This window comes from Vidua chalybeata, chromosome 10 (assembly GCF_026979565.1).
Source record: "Vidua chalybeata isolate OUT-0048 chromosome 10, bVidCha1 merged haplotype, whole genome shotgun sequence".
Lineage (NCBI taxonomy): Eukaryota > Metazoa > Chordata > Aves > Passeriformes > Viduidae > Vidua > Vidua chalybeata.
Window position 1 is genome coordinate 11,026,018 of NC_071539.1, and position 20,391 is coordinate 11,046,408.

The following is a 20,391-nucleotide window of genomic DNA, read 5'->3' on the forward strand; positions in this document are numbered from 1 at the left end:
GAACTAGTGGGGCAGCTCTGTGCCATGGACACTGAACCCTTGTCCCACACTGACAGTGTGCTCCCACCTGCTTTCCTTGCCTCTGCCTGCTCTAAGCACCAGCAGAGAGACAGACCTGTTTCCTGTGTCTGTGCTCCATGAAAAACACCCCAAAGAAACTGAGGAATTCTTTGGACTTTTGGGAGCGAAGGAATTAGCAGAAATGAGGAAGGGGGCAAGGACAGAAGTACAGAAGAGTACAAAAATAAAATAGACTTTTCTCTTTCAGCCTTTTCTTTTTCCAAGTAAAAAGAGAGAAAGAAAAAAAGACAACAGAGAAAGGCAGCAGCTAGATGGACAAAAATCACAGTTTCTTTTTGATGGTTTCAGTTTTCTTTGTAAACAAAAACATTCTGCAAGTAAACTAGAATAAGAGCATGGAAAGAAGTAAAAACAGAAAGAAGGACTCTGAAATTACTTGGTTATAAACAGCAAACAGGCCAATAAATATAATTCAACCAGCTCTTGGCTTAAGCAAGATCTTTGGTATCTTCTGTGGTATTTGCCTATTTTATGTACAGCTAGAGAAGGGATAACAACACTCTGAACACAACACTGAGCAGATGGACACAACTTGGGCTGGGGAAAGCTGTGAAATTCCGCAAAAAGAGCTACCACCCATTGCATTACAGGGAGGTTTAATTGCCTGCTGCTGTGGAGCTGGCTCACTAGAGACACAAGACACCTCCTGGCTTGAGACCCTGTTGTTTTGCAGCAAGGACTCTGCTTTGGTGCTTGGCTACAATATTGTTTTTCAAAATTGTTAAGGGGAAAAATCCTGTCTTTAGTAGAAGATGTGATTCTGTGGTTGCTGAAAATGTGCTGAAATCAGTTGAAATGTCTGCTGACAGGCTTATAAACAAGTGATTTCATGCGAGCTAAGACACAAAGTCATAAGCTTAGTCTGCAAAGAGAAGTGGTTGCTAGTATGGTGTGATCCAACACATCTAGCAAAGCATCAGGACAGGCTGCTTCCAGCATCCATCCTTCTGCAGCCTGGACAACAGGGAACACACTTTTCTTAAAAGCACCTGCACAGAAGACTACTGTTTGCTGTTTTGCTTTCCCCATGGTGAGGAAGACCCAGCCTCCCAGCTCCACATCTCAGGGCTCTGAGTAGCCCAGCACGTGGAAAAACAAGTCCAAGGGCGCAGCAGTGCCCTGGGATCCACAGACCCAGAAATGCTGTAGCAGCACTGAAGACTTGTCTCTTAAACAAAACTTGAACTCTCTTACATAGGAGTGGCCCTCATTGCTCAGTGGCCAGCCTTTGCAGTCTGTAGTCTCTAGCAACAGGAAAAAAAATCCCAGTTTTGTTGAGACATGTTTATCAGCCCTACCCTCCTTCAGCTCTCGATCTGGCTTTGGCATGGGTTTCTTTGTCAGGGACAGCCGGGGCCCATCCTCTGGTTCACTGCTGATACTTGATGGGACACTGAGGAGCAAAAGAGAAGAGGAACATCATGACTTTGGCCACAAGTTCTTCAGCTTGCACTTTTGCTCCCTTTGAAACTAATACACAAAACCCCCTAGTAAATCAGTACTTTGTACAAATGTCACAGCCATACAAGTTGAAGGCCTCACACTGTCCTGTGGCAAACATTGCTTTTCTGGTAATGTGAGCAACAGTTGCCACCAACAAAGCACAGACACCAACAAATTTGACCAGCACCACTTGCCTCAGCAATCAAGTTCCCCCTAGACCATTGCTGGTTTTGAGGCACTCAGCTAAAATAAGGTTCTTGTGGCAATGTTTGCAATGGCAAGGGGCAAAGGGCCCTAATTCAACCAGGATGGTGTGCTGGGTGGGTGGGCAGTACCCCTGAGTGGCAGGCTGGTACCCCACCATGAGCACATCCCCTTGATCCCACCGTGGGAATGGTGAAGCTGCAGCTCAGCTGGGGGGACTGTGGCTCACCTGTGCTCATCCTGGCGGGCACCGTACCTGTTCCAGTAGTTCTGTGGGAAAAGAGAGGACAAACTTCTTAATTTAATGCTCCAGGGCATTACCTGCCCTGCCTGACCCCCAGGGACATCAGCCAGCCTCTCTGGCTCCATCCCACATAACTTTGGGCAATGGCCTGAGTTCACAGATTGAAAATGTGAACCCAAGCTGGCACAGTGTGGTGAGCACCTAGGAAGCCCAGCTTGCCCAGGCATCTGTGTCTCACCCCATCACCACGGCATGGCTGAGACTCAGACACCAAGGCACGAGAGCTGGATGAGGCTGCCTGTGCCTCTCCTTCACCCCAGGAATGCCTTCTTTGCTTTGCCATCACTGTTTTCCTACAGGGAACACACCAGGCCAAGACCCAGCACCTGAGTCACCTCCACAGGGCTGGATTTACAGGAGAGGGGCAGGGGGGAGCTGGTGCTACAGCTGTGAACTCCTGAAGGTGCTGGGCACAGCACAGCAGGCGTTACCGGCTCCGTGTAGGCGTATCCCAGGCCGGCCGCAGCCACCTGCAAGAGGTGAGACTCCAGCTTGTGGCGCTGCAGCAGCGTTTTGGCCTCCTGGAAAGAGAAGGAAAACAGGAGCAGTTGCACATGGCCCAGCTTTTGCAAGACAGTGGCAATGCACCTCTGCCTCAGAGGGGTTTGGTGTCCATGCAATGCTGCAGATTGCTGTGGGCTGAGGGGCGCTTGGAACAAGCCCAGGCACAAGGCTGAGCCACTCAGTACATGACAGAAGGTGTTCCACAACCCAATTAGGAAGCCTGAATCCCCAAAACATGTCCATAGCTGGCAGAAACTCCTGAGCACCTTGGAGAGCCTCAAAATATCCGGGCAAAAGGCTGGCCAGAGAAACCCCAGCTGCAGAATGAGGGCAAGTTCAGGCTGGTGGGGCGGGGACCCTGGCTGGGCTGTGCCTCAGTTCCCCACATGAAGCCCATGGCCTGGCCCTGGGATGCACTCAGAGTGCTTGGATGGGGGCCACAAAGCATAGCCAGCTGGAAACTGTCCATCAAAGGGCTTTATTTTGAATGAAAAATCTGCAAACAAAACACTGGTATTTCTCCCAGAAAACTATGGTGCAAAGCAAAAATAATTTTATTTTACAGAAAACTTCAAAACACTGTAAACAATTAAATGTTTTTGTCAACTTCAGGGTTTTTTTTTTTCCTAGATTCATTTTGTGAGGGAAAACGACATTTTTTCTTGTTTTCCTTTTTATAATTTTGCTTCTATTTTTTAGTACTTTACCAAATTCACCTTGATTTGCCTGGAAGTCAAGGAATTCCCAAAGGAATGGAAAAACCCGTTCCTGCCAGTTCCAATGAGCAGGGATGGGGTGGGATGGGATGGGATGGGATGGGATGGGATGGGATGGGATGGGATGGGATGGGATGGGATGGGATGGGATGAACTTCTGCATGGTGATTAAGGCAGCCCCAGGGCCACAGATAAGGGCTGCCCAGACTGGAGAGGAAGCCTGTCCTGCTGGGTGAGGGAACACACACTGTTTGGTATTTTGACCCCAGCCTAACCCTGTGATAGCAGAGCTACTGCCTGCAGAACAGGCTGAGCCCTGAACTCCAAGCTAAGAGACTTGAGAGTAATGCTGAGATCCCAGCCTCCCCTGGGAAAGTATTTCTCAGCCCTGTCTGAAGAGATGCTGCCCTTTGCTCGGTGTTTCATTGCATTCCTCCTCTGCATGTCCGCCGGAGCACTGGGCAAGAGGAGGGTTTACACTGCTGGTCACCGCCCTCCCTGCCCTTGCTCAGGCTTTACTAGGCTGAAGTCCCCATTTAAAGCAAATCCTGTCCACCAGCTTCTCCCCCACACCAGCGACTCTGAACTTGCACCCTGAAAATCACCACCTCAGCATCACCAGCAAGCCCAGCACTTCTGCTTCTCTGTTGAAAGTGGTCCCACTGGGGGAAAGCTGCCAAGCTGCTTTTATTTCCACCAGATTTCTTCGCTAAAGCCTCCCACCAAGAGCTCTGAGGTGTCACTCACTCTCACCTTTCTGGGCTTGATGGTGGCTGGATCCACTGTACCTTCCAAGAGCCCCTCGTAATACCCTGCATTCTCCAGGACATCTTCATCGTCCGGGTGGAAGAGCAGGTAGGACTTGGCACACTCCAGGGCTTTTACGTAGTCACCAACTGGGGGGCAACACAACAGTGGTCAGGGGGGCACAGGGGCAGAAGAGGCTCACACAGAGCCCAGGAGGGGATTCTGCAGGGAGGGAAGCACAGCCTGAGCTCCCCGTCAGCTGAAGAGGCAGCCCAGGACTTCACAGGGCTCTTTTGATGCCACTTTGTCTTAACCACTCCACTTCACCAGCAAGGAAACTGAGGCACAGAAACAAGACTTTTCTACCATCATGCACAGACCAGATGGTATCCAAATTGGATCCAGCTGGATGGGCATCAAACTGCTTCTCATCTGTGCAGCATCTCTCAGGGCCCAGGCTTTTCACCCTAACCTCTAACTGAGAAGAGGAATAAAGAAGCCTGTACAACATATATGGACTCCTCCTACTTTCTTCCCATTGTGTTGATGAATGAAGAATCTTAATGTTTTAATAGCAATTTTGACCCTTGCACAATCTCCCCTTTTCAGTAAAGAGTTATTAGCAAAAGCCTGAGAGAGCAGATTTCTGCAGATTTCTATTTTCTTTTATGCAACAGAACATAATAAAATAGCACACAGAACCACACAACTGGCATAATTTTTAGCACTGCCAACCCCTGACATTTTGCCATGCTGCTAACTCCTGCAACTTTACTGTAATATCTTAAAATATTTGGTAATTGGCAAAAATTGGCACTTTGGGATAAGCTTGACCTAACTCATATATCTGTTATATATTAATTTAGAAAATGTATCAGTTCATTTCAGAAAATGTGAAACATATAAATCTCAAGAATTTTAATATCAAAAGGTAAATGAAAAGACCCTAAAAAAAGCATGATTTATTTAAAGAATAGTAATGTTTAAGCTAGAGGTTGTGCTTTTAAAACCTGACTGATGATCTAAAACACCTTCATAAAACTACTTAATTGTATCTCAGTCAACCTGACTTTTGAAGAGACAATTTCCAACGTCCTTTGCTTCTCTTTCAGACCATGCCTCTGCATCACTGTAGTGTCGACATCAGGGGAAACAGCCTTACTCCCACATGGAACAATTTGAACTTGCACAAAATGAACAGAACTCAGCAGGAGCTATGAGGAACAGTCCAAGAGCCTTTACCTCTGTAATAGGCAAACTGCAGGTAGTCGTAGTGGAGGGGAAGGAAGTTTTCGATGGGCGAGATCCGGCCCGAGCGCGTGGCGAGCTCCCGGACACAGTCGTGCTTGCAGGCCAGGACCTGCATGTAGTGGTCTGCCAGGAAAAGAGGGAGAAGGTGGTCTGAGCTGAGAGGGATGTGATGGTGCCTGGACAAGGACAGACAGAGGTTCAAACTCCTGAGCTGAAGGATGTGCAACTCACACTGCTTTGGCCTGGCAGGTGAGTGTGCACTGAGGGAAAGAGCTCAGGTGCCTCCCCAAAGCCAATCTGACAGAGTTGTAGTTACATTTTTGCCCCCTATAAGAAACGCCTTCCTCCTTCCTCAACTGCAGAGGGAGCTTGAGCATCTCTTTGGTGTGGCAGGAGCTGCTGCAGCGTGCAGGGACTGCAGGTGGCAGGTAGCACTTCAACCCCAAGAGACAAACCCACAAAGCAAGCAGAGAGGTGAAGACAAGGTGGGCCACATGTGCTGCCACATGAAATCCAGCTCCAGAGTCCCTTCCTTCAGCTCATCTTTAATCCTCTCCTTTTGCAGCAAGAAAGCTCTGGAGGGCACAGGGAGGTTTAGCTAAGAGGGGGTGGTGCAGATTCTCAGCACGGCCAAGCAAGGCCAGTCTGAAAGGTCTGAGGTGCAAATCTGGGCAGCAGAAATCCCCATTTTTGCTGCTTCTCAAAGATGAGGCATCCCCCAGAGCATCACAAGCACATGGTAAACATCTCCCATTAACAAAGTTTCTTAATTACTGGGACTCCACAATATAGGCATTGTACCAGCTGTACAATTTCAAAGTCAACACTGACATCTGATTCCATTTTGGAGCCTTTGCTGCAATGTACTTACAAATCTAATTTGCTTGCCCTGTCTCTGCACACCATTAAAAACCTTAAGAAACAAACAGAGGCTTGAAAATAACCATGTGCTCAGCTACCAAAGCATTTCTTAGAGCTGCCATAAAAACCGCCTTAGGAATTTGCAATGAAATCAAGTGGAACCTCAGAACAGTGCCTATGTGCTCTTGACAGGTAGTCTGAGTAGTTATCTGACTTATCATGCACATCCAGGGAATTACATTAGGAAAAGCAAGAAGGGAAAGGACATAAATCATGAATCATATTGTTGTAATTTAAACCTGTTTAAGCATCTTAAATCCGAAATAATCAATCCATCACTGAGAAGCACTACTTTTTCTTGGTACTGTAATCAATTCACTGAAATGTATTTGTCCTTGGGGGGAAAAGGTGAGAGTGTTTCAACCCCAAGCAGCAGCACAGCAAATCAGTTTGGGATTAAAAAGAGAATTGAGTTTTGAAGAGACCTAAACTCTCTTTTCTTGGTATATTACGTGCTCCCACTCCCTACTGAAACATCTGGGCCTGAGTGCCTGGACTAGGGGTGAACTTTGGATTATGCTGTCCTGGAAGGAGCCACCTAGTTTCCTACAGAAAAGCAGTTGCATCAAGGATCTTATTTTCCTCCCTCAGCTCCATGTCCCTTTGGGTGCCTGAATGGTCCCAGGGTTTGGGGCTGTTATGGCCAGGCACACATGGCAGAGCCACAGCGCTTGCAGGGACCATCTGGCTGTTGTCCCTCCCAGGTGAGGTCCTGCTCTGAGCACCACCACGCCATGACCCTGTCTGTGCTCAGGAAGGGCCAGCACAGAAACACCTCAGCTCACTGGGGCTGCACTCGATTGCACAGCACAGGAACAGCTTCTGTTTGAAGAGCAGCAGATTTCAGTGAGAGGATGCTGGGTTTGCTTTGCCACTGAAGGCTGCTCTTGTGATGGGTGTCCTGGTGTCCTGGTCAAGGCTCTGAAAGCAGGTCTGATCAGCTGAGAGCCACACTGGCACCAACCAGCCGTTCCAACACTTCTATTTTTTTGCATGGGTAAACAAACCCCACCAGGGCAGCTTCCCATCCGGTATGCTGGTGGTTTCTCCTCTTGGTTGTTTCAATTAGATTTCCTGTCTCGACACAAACAGAATTATGCAAACCCAAAAAACATTCTGCATCTGAGTGAAGTATTTTCCACATAAGAAGCAAGATTTCAGGGCTTGATGCAACTCCAAGACCATAAGAAGATAAATAAGATTTCTGTCACCAAACAAACCCTTATTTATTGCTCTTCCTTCCCTTATGACTAATTAAAAGTAATCTCATTTCCACTGAGAATGAACTGTTTTAATCCTCTCTGGCTCAGAGCCACACATGCAAATCTGAAGATTAAACGGCAATGTTCAATTCTCTCCAGAGATTTCAGTCAAGATCATAATTAGGTGGGCCTCCACTAATGACAAATCCATGCTTTTGGATGGGGAGAAAATCCATGTTACGAGCCTTTTTGGCAACTTTCCTGGCCACCAGGAGCATGGCCAAGAGAGCTCTTCTGCTCTCTTCACATGCCCTCAGAAACAGAAAACATAAACAAAGGCCAGCAATGTCTAGATTCCAGGGAGGTGTGCGAGACTGTGTACAGGGGAAATGGAAGCAATTTATGATAAAGTGCCTAAACTTCCAGCTTGAACAGAAAGCTGCAAATGCTTCACACATCTGGAAATGTAATTCGTCTACCCCAGCTTCTGTTCAGGACCAAAATGAGATATTCTAGTTCACTGTCCTCTGAGTTTGCACTTTCTGGGCTTCCAGGTGCCTCCTGCAGCATTACTCACCAGCAGCAGAGATGGAAGGGAAGACACTTCAACAAATCCAGCCAAAGGCCCAAACTCAGTAACTAAAAACATTTCAAAAATGGGCCAAGGGTGAGAACTCTAAAAATGCAAAAAGATCTCACCTGCAATAGCTTCATAGAGACCAGCCTTGTAATCCAGGTACTCGTGCTCCTCAAACCTCTGTGGTCCCTCGCACATGACCTGGCAATCCTCATCCTCGGAGTAGTATCCTTTCAAGGCACGCTCCAAGAGTTCAATGGCCAGCTCGTACTCCTCCCTGTCATAGTGCCTCACCCCAGCACTGTAGTCCTCCTGCAAAGCAGGCAGGCAGAACACAAACCATGAGCAGGCCATGCTGCCTGGAGCACAGCATCCTGCCCTTGCCACCTGCAGATGCTTCTCAAAAGGAGGTACAAGGGGACTGGGACAGGGACAGAACTGATATCTTCATATCAGTTGCATCTGATATGCCTATCAGATATAACCACTTGTACCAAACCATGCTTAAGCCATCAATGGCCTTTCGGACCAGTGGAACCTAATAACTTGCCTAAATGCCCTTCTGAACTCCTCCATACTTAGAGAATCCTCAGTGCCACCCCTAGATTATGCATTATATTAAAAAAAAAATATTTTTTTGTTTTTGGTTTTGGTTTTTTTTTGGGGGGGGTTTGGTTTTTTGGGTTTTTTTTGTTTTGTTTGTTTGTTTGTTTGTTTTTGTTTTTACCTTCCCACCAAACAACAACACTGAATGCCAAGGGAACAGACTGGTCCTGACCTAGAATGTTTTAATTTGTTATTAATTGTTTCTAAGAATGGCCCCTAATGAGCACCTCCATTAATTACACCCAACAGCCACTCCTGCTCCCCTGAGTCTTGTGAAATTGGGAAGTTGGGGGTGGCCCTGGCATTTGACTTGGGCTTTTGCTTCATGGAGGTGGAAACAGCTGACACTCTCCTGCCTGCCACTTTGCACCCTCACCACCACAGCCACCCATATGCTTGTACCCTGCCCAGGTGGGAGAACTCAGGTCAAAAGAAACACACAGGAGCCAAGATCTGCCATGGAGGAAACACAGAGGATCTGAGATGTCCTGGAGGCTTCTATCAAAGCTGTCTGCTGGTGTGTGTTCACAGCCATGGATAACCCCAGAGTTCTCTGAATAGAGGGACCAGGCTGAGGATGTAGCAATCAAAGAGCAGAGTGCCTAGAGAAGGCAGGAGCAGGCTTGCCTTAAGGGAAAATACTGAAAGGGAGAGTTTGTTTTGCTGTATTGGTAAGAATTTCCCCATTCATAGATTAATCTCTTTTGGCCTCCTAATCTCTCCTCTCCAGACTTCCTGATACTTAAGCTGGGCACCTCTTCAGCCTCACACTCACCATGTGCTGCCTGGCCTCCTGGTCAATCAAGCTGACCTTCCCTGACATGGTCTTGTAGTTCTCGAGGTCCTGCTGTATCTCCATGTGCTCAGGGTTTGCCATGAAGAAGGTGTGAGCTGCATTTGCTGCCTCCTCCAGCTTGTTCAGCTGTAACAAGGTGAGAAAGACCAAGTGAGATTGCTGATGTAGAAGGTGAACACAGCAGCTTATGCTGCATCCTCTGACATCCTTTTGGCACCATTGGATTGGGAAATGATGGGATAACCAAGGAAAACCTGAATGCAGAGGCTAAAGAAAAAAGCTGAATTGAGAGGAAAGCCCCATATAAGTGAAATGGAAAGAGCTGGAGCTCCTGAGAGCCAGACAAGTCACTGCAACAGGGTCTGTTGGTGATGGGATCCAGACTGTTTTCCTCTTAACTCGGCTACTCCAACCCCCTGCACAGTCCCAGGTGGAAAGATGCTCTCATGAGATATGAGATGGAGAGAGGAGGGGAAAGCAGCTGCAAAGACTGCTCTCTCTACAAGCCTTGGAGGCTGAGCTATGTCCAGGCTGAGGGCTTCTGCTTGGAGACAGGGACTGAGGACCATTTATTAAACTTAGCTGTGTATAGCTGCAAAAGGCCAGACTCTGCTGATGGTGACAGAGGTATAAAGAGAAATTTATTTTGATATACCAAATTATTTTGGGTTTAGAGATTCAGAACTGAGACCAGACATCAGTTTCACCCTGGAGAAAGCCTCATAAACAAACAGAACTGTTAGTGCCAAACACATCCATGGCAGCTGCTGGGAGCATCAGGAGCAGGACAGATGTTCAGGTGAAACCACTACACGAGCTAGCAAGAGAGAAGTCACTAAAGCACTTGCTTCTGAAAGAAAGCCAACACCACTGAGTACCAGCAAGCTGCAGTCAGGTCCTTGGGAAACATCAGCGGTCCGACCCAAACCTGTCAGCCAGGACCAGGCTAATGCTAGCCCAGGCTAGCCTGTGTCCAAGTGCTCTCCTTGACAGCAAAACCCACACCAAGCCCTGTGCCACTGCTGCAAGGCTGCTCCTGAGGCACCAGAGCCAGCAAGCTCAGGCACATCCATGTGACATGTACAGCAGCTCACCTGCACTGCACCCAGCAGACAAACCCTGCCAGCAGAAAGAGAACAGAGACCTGCAGGGAAGCATGAGCAGCAGGGCAGACAGGCTCCAGGGCAGAGCTAGCCCAGGAAGCACACAGGAATATCCCCAAAAGGAAGGTGAGAGCCACAGCATCCCAGCCTGCCCCAGATCTGCACACCAAAGCACAGCTGGGCTGCAGTGCCCACAGAAATGCAAAAAATTTGCCTTGTGTAAATTTCAGAAGTTTTTAAGGATTATCTCTGTACTGACAACATGTCCAGGGAAGCCAGATTTTACTGCAAAAACAACATCTATTCCAGTCTTTCATTTGGAGTTTTCCAAAGGACACCACTCTCCATAATAATCCCTTGTCTTTCCAGCAGGCATGAAAAATGACTATAAGAAATTTTGACCCAGGACAGCACATACAAAACCAAAACCCCTTCAGAGTAGAATTTTTTTTGGTTTTTTTTTTGTTTGTTTTTTTTTTTTTTTTTTGTTTTTTTTTTTGTTTTGTTTTTTTTTTTTTTAAGAGACATTCCTCTTCAGAAACATATGTTCCATTTTGAAATGTATCATTTGAACATAATCCTACTCTGGAAAAGTTCATTGCAGCTGGACACCATCGGATGTGGGAAAAAGGACTGACCAGAGCATCTCACAAAGGGAATTTTCAGGTCCTGCTGAGTGTCTGTGGGAATGCCACTGCAGCTGGTTATTAGAGACAGTCAAGATGGACCAAAAGGTTTGTTGGAGTTGTGAGCTGCTAACCTGACCCAGAGGACTGCTAAGAAGTCACTATTTGAGCTGCCTGGGGGAATTGCATTCTTCCACACCACAGATTTCTATTCACAAACAGCACCCTGCCTGTGCAGATTTAAAAGGGACTAAAGACCTCTCAAAAGGGGAAGTGGTCCCTCAAGGACCGACCTGCAAAAGTCTGCTGTGGGATGTTCTTTTTCCCCTCAGCTCTAGATCCTTTTCAGAAAGCTGTCAAAAATTGTCAGAGATCCCAGGATGGGCTTAGTTCTTCTGGATAACATCCACCCCTGTGAAACAGGACAAGCCTGATTTCTAGAAAACAGAAAATCCCTTTCAAACAAGGCTCACTCTGTGTCTAGTCCTGCTGGCTCTACACAGCAGAGATGACCTTTGGTGTTTGCTAAGTGGACTCAAAGCAGAACATTTCAACTCAATGCTTTTCAATTTATCATGTTCCATATTTGCCTTAGAAAAATACAAATAACACAAAGAAGCCAACAGCTGCTAAGTTTGGGGGGAGTTTTTAAGTCAGTGAGCGTATATAAAAGCAAAATTCCTAACTGGTAAGACACGTTCAGCGTCTAGCTCTGACATTAGTTACGAAACACTCTGGGGAAACTTTTACCAAAACACTCTGAATTAACAAGGAGCAGGATATTTTGGTGCTTAAAGGTCTGGGCTGGGACTCAGGACACCTGGACTCAGTTCCTGGCCCTGTCACAAGCTCACTGTGCAGCCACTGGAAAAAAAAAATTGTTTTCTTTGTGCCTGATTTTCCATTGTTTTTGACTAATAACAATAAAAACAATAGCATTTCTCCCACAGAGTAGTAATTTTGTTTATTTGGATGGAAAGCAACTTGGGGGCCATAAGCATGTGCAAGTATGTAACACAAGGAGATTCTCATCTTTGCACAACAACTGCTGAATGAAAATCAGCAAGGAAAAAATGACAAATGTAGACTCACAACCTCAGTATGTGCTCTAAGGTCTGCTTGCTCACCCCACTGGAATGAGATCGCTGGACTGCTGCTGCAGCTTTGCACCAAACCCTGTGTACTTCAGCCAGAGAAGACACAAGAAATCAGAGCATCAGCACAGAGAGAGCCCTGGGAACACCCTGCCCTGTCCATTTTGATCTTAACATGCCAACACCTAGAGCTGAGAAGGGGAAAACACAACACGTAAGTGATGCTGGGTTCTGATGCTGGAAGATGTTTGTTTTCCTCAGTGATATTTAGGAGTGGTTCATTTCACAGAAAAATAGGAAAAAATATTTTAAGCCGCAGAACCTCAGATGAAAGAATTTCAGCAAACTGCACTTGTTCAGTTTCACTCCCAGCTGGGACAGTGCTGGCCTGGGCTTCAGTGGGATTGTGGCTTCCAGCCTGCAGAGGTGGCTTGGACTAGGAAGGCTGCTGTAACTGGAGCATTGTGCAGGAACAAACACAGGCTGGAGAAAGGACCTGGAGTGAGCATCTTGATCATCACTAAACAATTGAACCCAATTCTCACTGATAACCATTGAGAAAATCCTTTATGGAGCCTTCATGGGCTGCATGGTGACACATAACACAATGTTCAGAGACCCTTACTATTCATTGTCATTCTGGTACCTGTCAAGGTATATTTAAGCCAGCAAACTCCATGCTGAGCAACCTGATTTGTACCTGTGATGCTACAGTCACCAGCCTGCTGGGCTTAAAGAAAAAAGCTGTCTCACTGAAACATGTGTAACTTGCTGCTTGATTTTACCCCCACTTCAGCTGCTGGGTCCCCTAAAGAGAAACAGAGAGGATTCACCTCATCACTGACACCTGCCCCAAACACCTCAGACTGGTTCAGCTCTATGTGCAGGCACATGTTCTGAATTCACACTTGCCTTCACTCCTTGCAGACAAATGAATTCTGACCAAAGCCCCTCTCGTGCCAGATGCTCAGAAAGTTGGCACAAAGTCCTGTCCCCTTCCCTAGGGAAAAGGCCTCGCAGCAGCACCATGGCTTCAGCTACAATGACCCAAAACTCGCAGTCCTTTAAGTTTGCTCTCTGGAGCTTGGCAGTGGGGATAAGGAAGTGGAACAGGCAGGGTGCCAGGCCTGTGAGACAAGCACTGCACAGCTTTACAGTCGGCTCACGCAGCCAGGACTGCCCTCCCACCACCACTCTGCTTGTGCTGAACACTGACACTCTGCAGCTTATGGGGGGAAGCAGCTGTAACCAGAGCAACTACAGGTATTCAGCTGCTTCCAGCTCATCCTGAGCTTTTCAGGGCAAAAAACAAGGATGAAAGAGGTGTGAAAGTCAGAGGATTTCAGAGAATGTAGCCAAAGCAATACAGATTCTGACTGCCTGAGAAAAGAGGTCACAGGTGTGATATAACCAAGACCTCAGACTATTTTTCATACTGAGTTCCCATTGCATTGAACTTAATATCAGATATTGGCAGCTGTCATGCATTCTGTGCTGACTGTCCTAATCCTATCGGTTTCTCGAGGTCAGGATTGAAAGCACTTGAGACGGCATTCCATGTTTGGACTCAGGTGTTTATTATTTCTTATCAGTGAAACAGTCTCACAACCATGAGTTCGGCAGCTTTTCATTAGCAAGGCACAAATAGCTATCTCTTGTTACAAGGTCTTTCTAAGACTAAACTATCCAATTAAAAAATGACACCTAGATTATTTTCCCTTTTAACCCAAAAACTGATCCCTCAAAGCTCACAATGGGGACTTTTCTGTCCAATCACAAAACATCACCCAAACCTATGAAGAAGAAGGAAGAAGAAGGTAAAGAAGAACCTGCCTCCACCCTAAAACCTCCATCTTGCTTCATATTTATTTTTATATTCTAAAATCCCAAACTCTAAGTTTTTCACCCTGTGATATTACACACTTCGAACCAACTCCACACCCGTAATCCCAGTGCTATTAATCAATATCAAAAGCCTGTTCCATTACTTCAGGTGAAATGCAGTGCTCTCTTGTGGGTCTGTGCCTTTAAGCACTGAAAGTTTAAAATTCTCAGCATCCCGGATTCCAACATAATCAAGTCTGCTTCTACATTAAGGTATCTTCATCATATAAAATATAGTTTCAATTAAAACTTTTCTTTTGAGGGGAACAGAAGTAAGGTTTATATATTGGAAAACATGTCAGATCCCTCAGCATTTCTTGCCATGCCAGGACTGGACCTACCTGCACATAACCTCAGTTAATTGCAAAGCATATGAACCTGGCATGGAGCTTGTGATGAAAAATTTCAAACCATTCAGCTGACCTAGAAACCAAAGGTTCCAGCCTCGCAGACAATCCCTGGTTTGCTGAACAGATCATGTTTTTCAAAACTTTTCCACAGCTCCACTGCTGCTGTGTTGTATTGAAGGCTTAGTGCACTGGGCTCTGCAGAGGAAGGAGGCTCTGGAGCCTGCAAGCACAACAAGGGAAATAAAAGGTTCAGTGTCATGAAGGATTAATCTCGTTGTGTCTGTGCAGAGCTTACTGCCCAGGCGAGAAGGAGCAAGGAGCGGTGAGATGGCTATAAATAGCATCTGACCTTGTCTCAACTATTTTATTATTGCAAATAAGAAGGAAGAAATTCTCCAGAGAAGTTAATTAGGAAATTTTCCTTCTGCTGATGGGTCACATTTTTGCAGAATGATGCTTGAAGTGTTTGCAGCTCACTATGGCACCAACTGGCCCCACAGAACCACCAAAATCAGAGAGCAAGGCAAGCACACAGCAGGAAAGGACCTTAATCAAGTGCAGGGAATAGGTACCAAGAGCCAAAGGTGTGAGGCCATGTCTAAGTTCAGTACCACACTGTCCCCTGCTCTCCAAACCTTTTACCAGTTTCTTGTCTTCCAACTCAAGATAAGCAGGGCTGTCTCCTATCCCTGCTACTGCTGTGATGGAGGGCAATAATGATGCATTTCTGGAGGCTTGACATGTATCCTTTCAGAGGTTTTTTAATTTTCAAAATGAAGACAACCTCCAGCCTGCTAGCCTGCTTTGGACAGTTCCTCTTAGACCACCCCAGCTTGTGTGTTGCTGCCTACCAATCACTCTGGTAGACCCAGATCCAAAACAGAACAAATTTGCAGAATTGGGTCAGGGAAAATCTCTCATGAGAAAAGAAATTTAGAAACGGCTTGGGGTTTTTTGGTATTCCAACAAGCAATTTTCAGGACACAAACATATGTGGATTGGTAGGTGCGTGGTCAAATGAGCTAACTAGATGATGAATTAAGTCTCCAGGAAGTGAGAGATTCTTGGAAATCTAAAACCAAACACCACTTCAATATTCTTTATGGAAAAAAAAATTCTTATAATTAATGAAGACATAAATCATATTTCTTAATGAATCTCTCACTTGAGGCCATGCTGGCATTATTTTATGTGTGCATGAGTCCATGCTGAGCAGACTGACTGGATAACCCTGTCTGAAAGGGCCATTTGACATTAAAAAAACAAATTAGATTGACCCTCACATTCTCCCTTCCTTCCCTCTCTGACATGCTCTTCTTGAACTGTTCCCAGGCATGTAAGAATGAAGATTTCCACACGTTGCTGGCTGTGCATTATATGCTTCAGTGCCCACTTGTGTAACAAATCCTGCACAAGGAGCAGGGCATTTACTCACAGCAAAACCACTTCCCAGCAGGAAGGACCCTTCCCATATAAATCTCTCACACACTGAAGCACTGCAGGATTCATTTGCAGAGCAAGCAGTGGGAAATGTGTTTGTGTTTACTGAACCTTCGATGTGACTGATTGTGAAATACACTCTGAGCCACATTTTGTCCTGTGCAGACACTCAGTTCTGCCTAACAAACTCTGAGAGCAGCTAAGTTGTATGTGAAACAGTATTTTCAGTGATGAAAAGGTGGGATACATTCAGCCCTCAGGAATTTGTGCAGATGGTTACCCATGAAGTTCCTACACCCCTAAGTTTTCCTTGGCCAGGTAGTTAACCAGTTCCCTTGGAGATGAGTAGCATGGGAGAAGCAATACATTCACACACTAATGGCAAGAAGCAGGGCTTGGTACTAAAAGGTGGAAGTATAAAACCAGCCAGGCTTTCCACGTCAGAATTTTTTCTTACATGTCCTTCCTCCTGGTTTCCTGGTTCCAGATTGTTCACCTGGAAAATTATCAAAGATTAGCCCATGCGTTTTAAGCTAATGAAATCGAGCAGCTGGGAACAAGCAGGATGTGACCATCCCCTCCCCAGGGATCACCAGCACTCCTGTAGGCCACTGCCTGTTAGACAAATAATGAGCTTTCATCTGATATTATGACTGATAACTGAGATGCAGGTGGTCCCCAAAGTCATGGAAATACCTGGGAGAAGAAAGGTGAATCTTACTGAAGACACTGGTGAGGAGTGAGGGAAGCCTTAGCTATCAACAGAGGAGGGTCTCATGCTTTTAGAGGAAAACCAGAACAAAACAAACTTGGCAGGCAGTTAAAAGCAGCTTTGCAGTTTAGATGTGAATTTTCTCCAGCATCCTGCCTCCCTGGACACTGCAGCTAATCAAGCTGCACTGACTGATAACTGGGTCAGACTCCTAACCCAGCTGTCTCCACATGGGTATCTCTATGGAAGTAATTACTAAAACACTTAAGAAAAACACAACAGAAAAATCTGAGACAAGCAGAAAAATTCTTACAGCAGAAACTTTCCTCCCTCTCTACCATTTAGCAATGGCTCAGCACCTCTTAGAGGAGTCAGACTTGATGAACTGTTGAATGCCCTTTGGGAGCCAAAGTTTCCTGTGCAGATGTATATGCTTGTCTGCTGCTACTTAACAACATCCAAACAGCTACGTGTGTCCCTAGAAAACGCCCTTCTCGGAAGACACATGGTTTTCCACCACCATCCTGGAGCCAGGAAGCCACAGCGACCTGGTGATAAATGATACTTGTTTTTTGCAGCCCTTTTATGCTGTAAATGGAATTTTGTCAACAGGCCTGTACCAGCCTGAGGACTGCCTCCCTACCTATCCCTTGAGCAATAGAAAGGTCTTCTCCTGAAGAAGGTGCTGGCTGACTCGGACAGTCACCATGGTTGGTTTATGGTATTAGCACCAGAGCTTCAGTTTGAAAAGCAGAGTGCAGAGCCCTGAGGGTGGGCTGCAAACAGGATTGTCCTATCTGAGGAAGAGGTTATCTCTCCCTGCCCTAATCTGTGATGGGGCAGCAAAGGGAGAAGCAAACAAACCATAAATTTCATGAAGAAAACACACAGCATATCTATGCATTGTCCCCTCACCCAAAACCCTTGACAGTCTTCAAGGAAATGGTTTTAATTCACGTTTTTTCCAGACACAATATTTCTTGAATACCTTTTCCAGGGCTCAAGTCATAAACCAGCAAATAATGACTGAGAGCTGCTGAATTCATGGAAACCATCATGATGGTGATGGACATTAGGGCACTGCAGATCTGATTAAATAAACCATCAGATTCCAATCCAAGCATTTTGCAAAGTCTGTAGAAGATCTACAGATTGAAGGCGGGCTTTGCTTACCATGAGGGGAACTGATAACACCAAGGGAAGGCAAACTCAGCTTATGCCAAAGGTGGGTTTGAAAAACTGCCATATTTGAAAAGAAATTTCAGTGCTGATTGGCCACTACTGGGCCAGCTCAAAGGCACTGGAAACAAAGTTTGCAGAGAAAGGGAGAGAGTACAAGGAAGAAGTGAAAATATATCCATAGTTCTGCAATTTAATCTTGGTTGGTCTGAAAAGCAAAGGAGAGGTCTTGCCAGGAACACTACCTGTATGGGTCGCCAAGTTCAGTCCAAAGGTTTGATTATCGCAGGAATCTTCCCCCAGCAGGGGCCAGGGGTGGACACTTGTGGGCAAGCCATAAGTACATGGCAGGTACACAGTGACCCTCACACACAGGGCATTGTCAGCAATGTCCACCAGCTTACAGGCTTCCTGAACCAGGATTTGCCTCTGGACCACTGTGCTTAAAAGCCACTGATGGCCCTGTCCTCCTGGGAGTTGTGTAATCCCTTCTGGAACTCATTTATACAGGCTGCAATAAACAAGGGATTTGAGAGATTTTAAGACATCAGTATATTATTTTCACCAGAGCATACGTGTGGTAGAGAAAGACCTACCACGAGGCTATGTCAGAGTTTTCAGAAAACGTGGAACTGCAGAGTACACATTGACTCATCTGGAAGGCAAGAGGAATTGCAGCAGCGCTGCTAAACTCCTCAGTTTCTCTAACGCTCAATGTTCATAAAACTCAAACCCATCTGAATAAAACAGGGATATGGTTTCCCACCAAAAGGCATCTTCTGAAATTAAGGGACACAAAACAGGGCAGGGGAAGAGGTCCACAAAGCACCTTCTCATCCAGAACACTGAGAGCATGTCAGGTCTCAACGGTTGTTGACAGGATGAGTATGCTGGTATGGACTGTGTTGACTTCACAGCAGACTCCAGACATGTTCCCTGCAAAATCTGACCCTGAAATTTCTGGGGGAGAGGCTCCCTTTTTTAAGGGTTGACATACAGAACAAAAGCATGCTGAAGAACCCACCTTCCTGCATTGCCACATTCAGTTTAGCCAGCACCACTGAAGAATACACCGCGTGTATTTAATTTGGACAGGATGTAATTCTACCCTTGCAAATGTGCTTCTTACCCTCCTCCAGCTCCCCCAGCTTTGATGAGCACTGTTACTAATTTGAGAGAAGAATTGCTGGCTTTGAGAGCAGAGTTTTGACACCAGTCCCCAGAATGACACCTCTGACAGCCATGGGGCACTGTATGGAGATGTGTGCTCTGCTCTCAGGCTCTTGGTGCAGCTCCAGAGGCTCCTGTGGATTTACACCAGGGCAGATTTGGCTCGTGCTCCAGCGAGCGAGGCCACATACCATTCGGACAATTGTCTGCATACATGACACACACCACAAGTCTCAGCTGGATTTGCTGCTTCTGAAATGAAAACACTTTGCTTGCTTTCCCCAGCCTTGGCTTGGTAATCATTACTAAACACTTATCAGCTAGACAGCCTTCATTTCCTGAGAGCCTGGACCTAATTACACCAGGAAACGTGCCGCTTTTTCTTCAGACACTGAGAAATGCTGGTTTCTGAGCCCTTCTACTACAAAGTTTAACTTTGTTCTGATTAGTAGAGGGTAGGGGAGGGCAAAAACACAGCCAGATCTCAAGAGGCAAATGCAGTGATCATTCAGAGAGATGCCCTAGCTTCACTCCACATCATTAATAGTAACAACAAAATGCCACAGATATTTCATCTCCCCTCCCTCCCCTGTTAATCTTAGCTGAACCCTGAGAGGCCCCTGCAAAGAGGTATCATTTTCCCTGAATTGCAGGTAAGGAGTCTGATGTCTCACAGCAAATCAGAACCAGACCTCGGGGCTGCTGGCTCTTAATGTCATTCCTCGAAGGAGTGAAACAAGCCCTGCAGCTCCATCCCCTTATCAGGACATTCGATCCAGCGGTGGGATGAAGGAGCCTTTGCCAAATGTGCTGCACACAGAGCAGCGCTTTCAAACCCCTCCTTTGTGCCACGGGGCCCCACTGGGATGCTGAGTTACAATTACTCACTTGTAATAGGGCCCAGAGTATCGGCATCAAATCAAACTGTTGGTTAATTAGTGTATAAAAAACCCCCCTACGAATGCACAGTAATGGAGTGCCATTAGCACCAAATCACAAGATCTGCTGCTGCAGCATCACTTTTACCCTGTGAGCTGCCCAGGAGCTGCTGCTCATCCTGGAGGGCTGCCAAACATCCCCATCCAATGGAAGAGACCTATGGCAAACCTGCTTGGAGAACAAAGGCAAGGAGACTTGAGCTAAGAGGTTGTGCTTCCACCAACTGAGGCTTATAGGCATTTTCACTGATTCTATTATCCTGGCTTGGTAAAGAATCTACAGAAATGCAGAGTGGGTCCTCCCAGTGGTGCAGGTTTCCCTTCACAAGAATTAGTAGAATGACATGGATGGGATGTGTCAGCTCCCAGTTTGACCAGTCCACATGTGGCCAAAGGAAGGAGTGAATGACCCAAGGGAAAGCAGGTGTATGTCTGTCCTTGAGAGCAGACAAGAGATGTGCCCTCTGCCAAGGGCTGATCAGTGGCACATCCCACATTTCTGACTCTGCGTGCTCTCCTACAGGTGCGTACCTTCACCCTTCC

At 46.3% G+C, this 20,391-nt stretch overlaps 1 protein-coding gene across 1 annotated transcript in view; it reads right to left on the reverse strand.

Moving 5' to 3' along the window:
- P3H2 (prolyl 3-hydroxylase 2) overlaps positions 1 to 20,391 on the reverse strand; it is a 62,876-nt gene that overhangs the window by 5,483 nt on the left and 37,002 nt on the right. Inside the window, exons 2-8 of the mRNA XM_053952258.1 lie at positions 9,332 to 9,478; positions 8,073 to 8,262; positions 5,242 to 5,373; positions 4,006 to 4,148; positions 2,464 to 2,553; positions 1,958 to 1,998; positions 1,380 to 1,474 (exon numbers count right to left, since the gene is read on the reverse strand). Coding sequence (XP_053808233.1) covers positions 1,380 to 1,474; positions 1,958 to 1,998; positions 2,464 to 2,553; positions 4,006 to 4,148; positions 5,242 to 5,373; positions 8,073 to 8,262; positions 9,332 to 9,478 — 838 coding nt within the window. The remainder of the gene's footprint in view (positions 1 to 1,379; positions 1,475 to 1,957; positions 1,999 to 2,463; positions 2,554 to 4,005; positions 4,149 to 5,241; positions 5,374 to 8,072; positions 8,263 to 9,331; positions 9,479 to 20,391) is intronic.